Here is an 8,764-nt window from a genome sequence, read left to right as displayed (position 1 = left end):
GGCTGAGGGATCGTGATCGTCTTCAGCTTCTCTTGGACGCTCTGGTGTCTTCTGCGCGCCGGCTCTCCAACCGCTCGTCTGCTACTTAGCTTGCCCCTGGAGGCCTTTGTTTTTTTCCTTTCTTTTGGGCTTCTTTGTGCTGTGGCCCCAGCGTTTTCTCCTTTCTTGCTGACTGTACCTGAGATGTGGCTGTATGGACTTATGCTTTATTTATAAAGCGGGGCGAAAGCCTATTTCGGAGATTGTAATAGTAATGGCACCGTAACAGCAGGCAGAAATATATCTGCATTCTGTCTCTGCGTGCACTGTAACACTGTCTGTCGACCCACCTCTCTGCGTGAACATCTCCCCTTCGCTGTGTGGTAAGTTTTCACCTCTCCCTCTCTGATCTGTACGCCCCCTAACCTCTGTTATCTTCTTAAAACACTGTCTGTCGACCCACCTCTGTCTGTATCTGTACGCCAATCGTTACCGTTGGGTTGCTGCTACGTACTAAATAAACAGTCTAGCAGTGGTCGAGCACGACGGCGTTGGCCTCCTCCCTCCGCCGGCGCTTCCTCGCCCGCCGCAGGATCTCCAGCGCCTCCCCCTCGCCCATCGCCGCCTCCGCCACCGCTCCACCACCCGCACCACCTGCACCAGACATACAGTCACTGTCACATCACATGTGTTTACACTTCTCAGTAGTGTAGACTGTAGAGGGAGAAAGGAAGTTCAGTTCAGTTCAGTTCAGTTCAATTCAGCGGCTGGCTGGCTCTACCTGCTTCGGCCTTCAGCGTGACGCATGACGCGCTCCCGGCGCTGCCACCCCCCTCCTCGTCGTCGTCCGAGTCGATGACAATGGTCAACATCGCCTGCATTGTTTTCCATCCGCAACAGCCATCATCATCATCATCATCGCAAACACAGTCAATAACCGCAGGAACAACTTGACTTGTTTAACCTACTGTTCTACTTCACTTGCTTAATCCACGGGGGCAAACTACAGAGCATTCGTGAAGCAGCAGCACCAAGCATGCTCAAGCAAATTCAGTTAATCAGTCATGTTCTTCTTTCAGGACAAAATGATTCGGTTAATCAGTCATGTTATTCTTTCAGCACAAAATGATTCGCTTAATCAGTGATGCTCTTCTTTAAGGGTAAATAATAACAATTCAGCGGTGTCGGCCTTGAGCCATTAACATTTTACAGTTGTTCAGTCGAGCCAGAAATGAGCAAGGTTGCGGCGCGAGTTACCTTGTTGACTGGTGCCTCTTCATTGACCTTCTGAATCGCCAACTCTTGCTCTTTAGGTGGCGCCGGACTGCTGTCGCCTGAGCCACCCAATTCCTGTGCACCTGTGGCGGCCTTTGCCATCCCCTTTTCCACATTTGGCTTCACACCTTCTGTCTTCCTCTGATAAGCCAAGGGCGCAGGAGCACTGGCACTGACAGACAAACAAGCCTAATTAGTAGTAGAATCTCAAACCAAGCAGGAACAGGGAAGACTAAAGCAAAGGCAGATGCATATTCAGAAAAGTGAAGGGACTTTAGTTAGCAATATAACTGAAAACACACCAATCTGATCTTGCTGTCAAAACGGAGATAACGATCTACTGTACAAGCGTTTTAATTACCAAATCTCAAGAGGACATTTCAACATTTCAAAGGCCAGAACTAACTAGCTTTGCAGCAAAAGAAAATGAGAAGGATCTTATCACAAGATCCTCCTGCACATAAGAATATCTTGCAGCTTTCCTCTTGAGGATGTCGGCATTTATAGGTTCAGTTAGCGTTTCGATTTTTCATCAAGGCAATTTTCACATCTGATGCTCCATACTACAGCAATGCATAGTACTAGTTATCTAACAACTTGGATCTGTATAAGGAGCTGAGGTTAGAAGATTACGCTTGAGTTACTGGTAGTACTTGGTTCATTAGGGCCTTTCCATCTGCTTCGGGTTTCTGGTTCATCTGCGAGCTTCCATCTGCTGTTTTTGTTGGCTTCACCTGGGGCCTTCCATTTGGTACTGGTCTTTGGTTCCTCTGGGGCCTTCCATTTGCTACTGGTCTTTGTTTCTTCCTCTGGGGCCTTCCATTTGCTACTGGTGTTTGTTTCTTCCTCTGGGACCTTCCATTTGCTACTGGTCTTTGTTTCTTCTGCGGCCTTCCATCTGGTACTGGTCCTTGGTTCATCAGGGGGATTTCATCTGCTACTGGTCCTTGGTTCATCAGGGGGCCTCCATCTGCTACTCTTGTCTGGTTCACCAGGGTGCTTCCATCTGCTGCTGGTGTCTGCTTCATCAGGGGGCTTCCATTTGTTACACTTGTCTGGTTCATCAGGGGTTTTGCATTGGTGGTGCAGCTCTGGTTCTTCAGCAAAGAAAGGGAAATAGAATAAGAGGAGAAAAGTACTGAAAGGCTTGTTAATTCAATTAGTTGAGCGACAAGTACACGTACTGCCAGCATTTGCATCCGGTCAAGCCTAGTATCAACAGCTCTAACTATCCCCTGTCCAAATAGGCAAAGGTCAGCAAAACCAACATTAGTTGCTTTACTCTAGTATGTGAAGTGATGGGGTCTTAGCATGCCACATGATATACTACAAGATTGTGCATGTTCTTCAGAAGCAATCCTTTAACTTCAGAGTAAAATGCTGAAAAAATAAGCCCTAGTGTAGACTGTGAATTTTTAGTGTTAGATATCATGAATACACAACGGAATTACGCTTCCTGAAAGAAAAATAAGATATAGAAGAAAATGGTATGAACGAGCTTATATGCCTTCATAGAAACTAAACTCACACATATGGACATAAGGGAGAATTTTACATGGTGGTAAATCAGCAAGGTAAGATAATTACTCATATGCACATCAGAATAATTCCCAAACACAAGTGAACCTAAAGCTAGTGGTTGATCTTAGCAGTAGTACCTCTATCTCCTTTGAGAAAATTCTGCTGATGTCACCCTTCAGTTGCCCCAGTTCTATTTGCACATGCTTTGGCAAGACTGAAAGTAACGAGGACATCTCATCCTGTTTGCTGGCGAGAGAGTTGAGAACACTCAGTCGGTCAGGATTACTTTCTGTGATTCCTTCAAGGAGTGCTTTCAGATCATCTTGTCCCTTAAGCTGTGGTACCACGTTTGGATTAATTAAACTTTGTTGCCTCAGAAAAAAAGAGAAGCAAAAAAAGGACTGAACTAGCAACTATCCTTACAATTTGCTTTAGAGAGTCCTCTAGGAGCACAAACTTTTTCTGAATGCTACCAGCTGAACAAAGCGAATACACGCTCTCATTAGTCGATGATGTACTATTTGTGGGATGTAACAGAATTAGCTAGAGTGCAAAACTCATGAAGAAATAGCAGCAATTACGATCGCCCATATATTGATCAAAAGTACCAATTAGGGGGTGACTTACAGTCTAGTGATGCCTCCTTCATGGCTCTGTTTAACTGCATCACATCATTTTGCACTGAGTCTAATATCGTTCCCATCTTATGTACTGAACTTGCCAGATGCTGAAACTTGCGCTCAACTTCCTCATTAACCTGACCTGTCGAAAAAACATCAACTTGGCACTTTAGTCGAAATATACTTCCAAGTATATCATGACAATGTGACAGCTTAAAATAAAATCTAGATTCTACTTTTAGAACAGCTTCAGGTCACTATCTGTTTAAAGCATGCACTATATGACTTACATACCCAGTTAATGAGAGAATTTTTGTGAACCTATTCAGAACACCAAAATCAGTGTGCTTGAAGAGCATGTGAACTGTTGTTATGGCCATGAATGAAATGTAATTTCCCGCAAAAGAAAAATGGATAAAATGTAAATTCTGTCAGGTGCAAGGGCTTGAGTTTACATCTGCTATCCGGAAGAGAGGGGCTCCAGCGGTGGATAGTGTTGGTTGGTATCTTTGTCAGTTGCAGCTGAGATTCCTCACGCACACAAGAAGCTGAACTGGCAGGATATGAAGATGTCCTCTTCGACGAGTCCTGTTCCAAGGCAAATCTCTGGTCACCAAAGGAAAGAGAATGAAGATCATAATTGGGCAGCAGATAAAAAGTGTGCACATCATATAACTTTTTTTTTTTAAGGAATCCACCTTCTGTAACCAGCAAGTATAACAAAAAACATAGCTGTTCTCACTCAAACATTTATTAGGATAAGAACAGTTGGTTTGGGCATTCCCTCTGCACTGAGGGATATGAATAAATCGTAACTGCATACTGACTGTGCACAGAACGGCGTCAATTGTGACAAATCATACAGATCAAAATCACCATTTCAAACAGTCTAGCAGAAAAGGATCACATGGGTGTCGTTCCTCTAACACTTTCAGTAATGCAAGTACATGAATGCTCGGCTCGCGTGCACCAAATTGAGATATCAAGCAATAACACTTAGTTCACTAATTTGCCCAATGAAATGGCCACTGCAGAGATTTGAACTATTTGTTCCACGCATCAACCAAGCACAAGTGGGTTCACTGGAAGCGACTAATTAACAGTAACCAACACTAATCAATTCGTTGCAACGCTACTGTGACTAAACATAAGATCGATAAAATGGCCACTTCAGAGATTAACCAAGCACAAGAGGATTCAGTGGAAGCGACTAATTAACAGTAACCAACACCAATCAATTCGATGCAAACTCGCTACTGCAAGCAACAAACTCAAGACCGACATACCCGACATGCTAGTGACCCACTGATCCAACAAATTCACCGAACACACCGATCCTGTGATCCAACCGGTAGAAGCAAACGCGGCCTCGATCATGGATCACCACACAGTGGCAACAATTGGAGAAGGAGGAGGGATGATGTATACGGGACCTGGTCGCGCGCGGGAGCCTGCGAGAGGAGGCTGAGGAGGTTCGCGTCGAGGGAGGCCTGCGAGAGCTGCGACTGCGCGTGCACGAGCGGCGCGCTGCCACCGCCCTGGGAGAAGGACGCGCCTCCGCTTCCACCGCCCTGGGAGAAGGCCGCGCCTCCGCCTCCACCGGCCTGAGAGAAGGCCGCGCCTCCGCCTCCACCGCCCTGAGAGAACGCCGCGCCTCCGCCTCCACCGCCCTGAGAGAACGCCGCGCCTCCGCCTCCGCCGGCCTGAGAGAACGCGGGGCCTCCGCTTCCACCGCCCTGAGAGAAGGCCGCGCCTCCGCCTCCACCGACCTGAGAGAACGCGGCGCCTCCGCTGCCGCTGCCCTGCGAGAAGGACGCTCCTCTGGCCTGGGAGAAAGACGCGCCACCGCTGCCTATGCCCTGCGAGAAGGACGCGCCGACGCCCTGCGAGAACGGGCCGCCGCCTCCTCCTCCTCCCTGCGAGAAGGACTTCTGCGACATGGACTGGGACCGCTGCTGCTGCGCCGCCGCCGCGGCGGAAGCAGCAGCAGGCGCGCTCATCCCGCCACCGCCACCGCTGCTCCCTCCGGTCCTCCTGCACCACCAACAAAACACACCACGAGCACGAATTAAACCAAGCACGCGTCGGAACGAACGCGAGCAGCCGGCGGCGAGAGGGGAGGGGATCGGCCTGGGCGGGGGGACCGTACCGGGGAGGGAGGACGGAGATGGAGGCGATGTCGCACGCCTTGTTGATCTTCAGCTTCATCGCCCGGTCCCGGAGCGGCGCCGCGCCGATGAGGGCCCCGGCGGCGATCGCCGGCGGGGAGGAGAGCGACGGATTGGGTGGCGGTGGCGGTGGACTGGTGGTGTTGGGGAATGGGGAGACACCGAGGAATTGGAATTTGAATTCTCTCTCTGCTGCTTCCTGCCTGGTGGGGCCCCCTCGCACTGGCCGTTGCCTTATAGGCAGCCGGCCATGCGGGCCCAGGCTGGCAGCGTGGGCGGTGTGCGGAATGGTCTTGGGCTGCGTTGCTTCACGAACTGAGCGAAAAATATCATGAGGCCCAGAACAGCGTGGTTTCGGCTAGGCCTTTGGTTGGCCCAGCGTCGGATCAGAGTCGTCGCCTCACACGGAGTTGTTTGACTCAAAAAAAAAACGACCAAGAAAGGTGCCCAAATACCCTGTTCTTGTCAGAGCAAGTATAATAAGCCTAGTCAGCTGGCTATAACACATGCCAAGTCATTGAAATCCTAGCTGGAAGGGTGAGAAAGAAAGAGAGAGAGCGCAGCGGGCGCTTGATCAGTCGCCAAGCGCTAGCACAGGTTACTAGAAAAAGTGCTTGCATGCAGCGTGTGAACAAGTGCAGTCTTCTTTCCTCCCAATTAAGTGTGTGTCTTCACATGCATATATTAAATACTATAGCCAACCTAATAGCTGGCTTATTATATGAGTGTACTTTTACAAAGGCTATATGTGACATGACATTAGTATATAGCCAGCAACAGGCTTTATTATTAGCCATGCTTTCAGTCGCAAAGGTTCTTGTCACTGTTTTCCATGCAGTAATACACATATTTAAGAGGGACTTTTGCATGCCACACATTTTTCCATAGAGTGTGCTTGCCACCGGGGTTTGCATATCTGGGGAAAAGGTGAAGCTTCTGCTCTGCCTTGGAACAGTTGTGTCTATTTTTACATGGTTGAGGATTTGGTTCATCAAACACCTATGAATAATCCATACTTTACAACTAGATCTCCGACTCTGTGCACTTTTCTTTTCTTCTTTTCAGGGTAGAGTTCAATGGCCATCAGGGAGTCGCGTGGTGTCACATCATCTTTTTTTAGAAATGCCGCAATAGCTATACGGGAGCAACTAGTTAACGAGCGCTCGTAACGAGCGGTTCGGGAGCGTTCCGCACGTGACAAGTGTCGCGCGCGGAGCGCTCCTGCAAGGGAAAACCAATTGCGCGGTTGGTTCCCGGTTTTCCCTTTCCGATTTGTAGTTTGGTGCGTTTTGCAGTTTGACCCTCAAACCACCTGAATTTTCTGTTTTCCCTATTCACGCGAAAACACAAAAAAAATACCGGTTCGCGCGGTTGGTTCCCTTTTTTCCTTTTCTGTTTCCCTTTTTGTTCCCATTATATTTCCGGGTAATGGAGATTTATGGGGTAGTTACAGGCGGGGACTACCAACACTATCAAATGTCACCTTTCAAGTAAAGAAAAAAAAGCAACTTTTTAATGTAAAAAAGCAGTCTCCAGAATCATTCAATCGTGCGGCATGTTGTACGCCGTCGTGTGGCACGGCGCCTCCGGCGCGAGTGAATCTCCGGCTCGCCTTCGGCTCGTTTAATTTTCATAAACATCTTGAAGGGGTGGCATAGGTCGAAGTGTGTGTTGGTTCGTGCGGCGCGTTGTATGTCGTCGTGTGGCACGGCGCCTCCGGCGCGAGGGAACCTCCGACTCGCCTTCGGCTCGTTTAATTTTCATAAACATCTTGAAGGGGGACATAGGTCGAAGTGTGTGTTGGTTCGCGCGGTGCGTTGTACGTCGTCGTGTGGCACGGCGCCTCCGGCGCGAGAGAACCTTCGGCTCGCCTTCGGCTCGTTTAATTTTCATAAACATCTTGAAGGGGGGGGGCATAGGTCGAAGTGTGTGCTGGTTCGGGCGGCGCGTTGTACGTCGTCGTGTGACACGGCGCCTCCAGCGCGAGGGAACCTCCGGCTCGCCTTCGGCTTGTTTAATTTTCATAAACATCTTGAAGGGGTGGCATAGGTCGAAGTGTGTGTTGATTCGTGCGGCACGTTGTACGTCGTCGTGTGGCACCGCGCCTCTGGCGCGAGGGAACCTCCGGCTCGCCTTCGGCTCGTTTAATTTTCATAAACATCTTGAAGGGGGGGCATAGGTCGAAGTGTGTGTTGGTCGTGCGGCGTGCTGGTTCGTGCGGCGCGCTGTACGTCGTCGTGTGGCACGGCGCCTCCAGCGCGAGTGAACCTTCGGCTCGCCTTCGGCTCGTTTATTTTTCATAAACATCTTGAAGGGGGGCATAGGTCGAAGTGTGTGTTGGTCGTGCGGCGCGTTGTACGTCGTCGTGTGACACGGCTCCTTCGGCGCGAGGGAACCTCCGGCTCGTCTTCGGCTCGTTTAATTTTTATAAACATCTTGAAGGGGGGGGCATAGGTCGAAGTGTGTGTTGGTCGTGCGGCGCGTTGGTCGTGCGGCGTGCTGGTTTGTGCGGCGTGTGTTTAACTTTTATATAGCAGGTTGTGCCGAAGGCACGGGTTTGAAGCATGTGTTTGAAGCATGTGCTGAACGTTGTGCTGAAGGCACGGGTTTGAATTTTTGCAGTCACGTCTGTTTACGAGTTAGGTTTGTGCGTGCATTCACATGTGTGTATACTACGAAGGCATTGGTATGTTGCCCGCGGAGGCACGGGTTTGAAGCATGTGAAGTCACGTGTGCGTAGGAGCTAGCCACTGTTGAGGCGTTCTTGGTATGTGTGTGTGTGGATATTGCCCGGAGGCATGGTGACCCAGGGTTTGGTGGCACAAAGGCCATTTCACCTCTGGAGGCACGGGAGGGTGGTCTCCAGAGTCACGCGTAAGGCTATGTGTGTGTGTGGATATTGCCCGGAGGCATGGTGACCCAGGGTTTGGTGGCACAAAGGCCATTTCACCTCTGGAGGCACGAGAGGGTGGTCTCCAGAGTCACACGTAAGGCTATGTGTGTGTGTGGATATTGCCCGGAGGCATGGTGACCCAGGGTTTGGTGGCACAAAGGCCATTTCACCTCTGGAGCCACGGGAGGATGGTCTCCAGAGTCACGCGTAAGGCTATGTGTGTGTGTGTGTGTGGATATTGCCCGAAGGCATGGTGACCCAGGGTTTGGTGGCACAAAGGCCATTTCACCTCTGGAGGCACGGGAGGG

General features: G+C 49.9%; 1 protein-coding gene across 3 annotated transcripts; it reads right to left on the bottom strand.

The window, feature by feature from the left end:
- Window positions 1-216: 216 nt before the first annotated feature.
- Window positions 217-5,758, bottom strand: LOC125506498 (protein PAIR1-like). 3 transcript variants are annotated; one of them, XM_048671302.1, is made up of 11 exons: window positions 5,545-5,758; window positions 4,829-5,429; window positions 3,851-4,001; window positions 3,403-3,537; window positions 3,199-3,251; window positions 2,913-3,110; window positions 2,439-2,489; window positions 1,888-2,351; window positions 1,237-1,426; window positions 761-854; window positions 217-633 (listed from the first exon to the last, which is right to left on the bottom strand). In XM_048671302.1, exons 1-11 carry the CDS (start codon window positions 5,601-5,603, stop codon window positions 506-508), a joined length of 2,124 nt encoding a protein of 707 aa, XP_048527259.1. In that variant the 5' UTR covers window positions 5,604-5,758; the 3' UTR covers window positions 217-505. The 3 variants fall into 3 exon arrangements, 2 of the variants coding, with proteins under 2 accessions (XP_048527259.1, XP_048527260.1); XM_048671303.1 differs by having other exon boundaries at window positions 218-633; window positions 3,851-3,983; XR_007282673.1 differs by lacking the exon at window positions 217-633 and having other exon boundaries at window positions 764-854; window positions 1,908-2,351.
- Between the last annotated feature and the right edge of the window lie 3,006 nt (window positions 5,759-8,764).

The sequence above is a fragment of the Triticum urartu genome, chromosome 5 (genome assembly GCF_003073215.2).
Source record: "Triticum urartu cultivar G1812 chromosome 5, Tu2.1, whole genome shotgun sequence".
Lineage (NCBI taxonomy): Eukaryota > Viridiplantae > Streptophyta > Magnoliopsida > Poales > Poaceae > Triticum > Triticum urartu.
The sequence above is the reverse complement of the archived record's forward strand: the minus strand, read 5'-3'. Positions and strand labels throughout refer to the sequence as shown.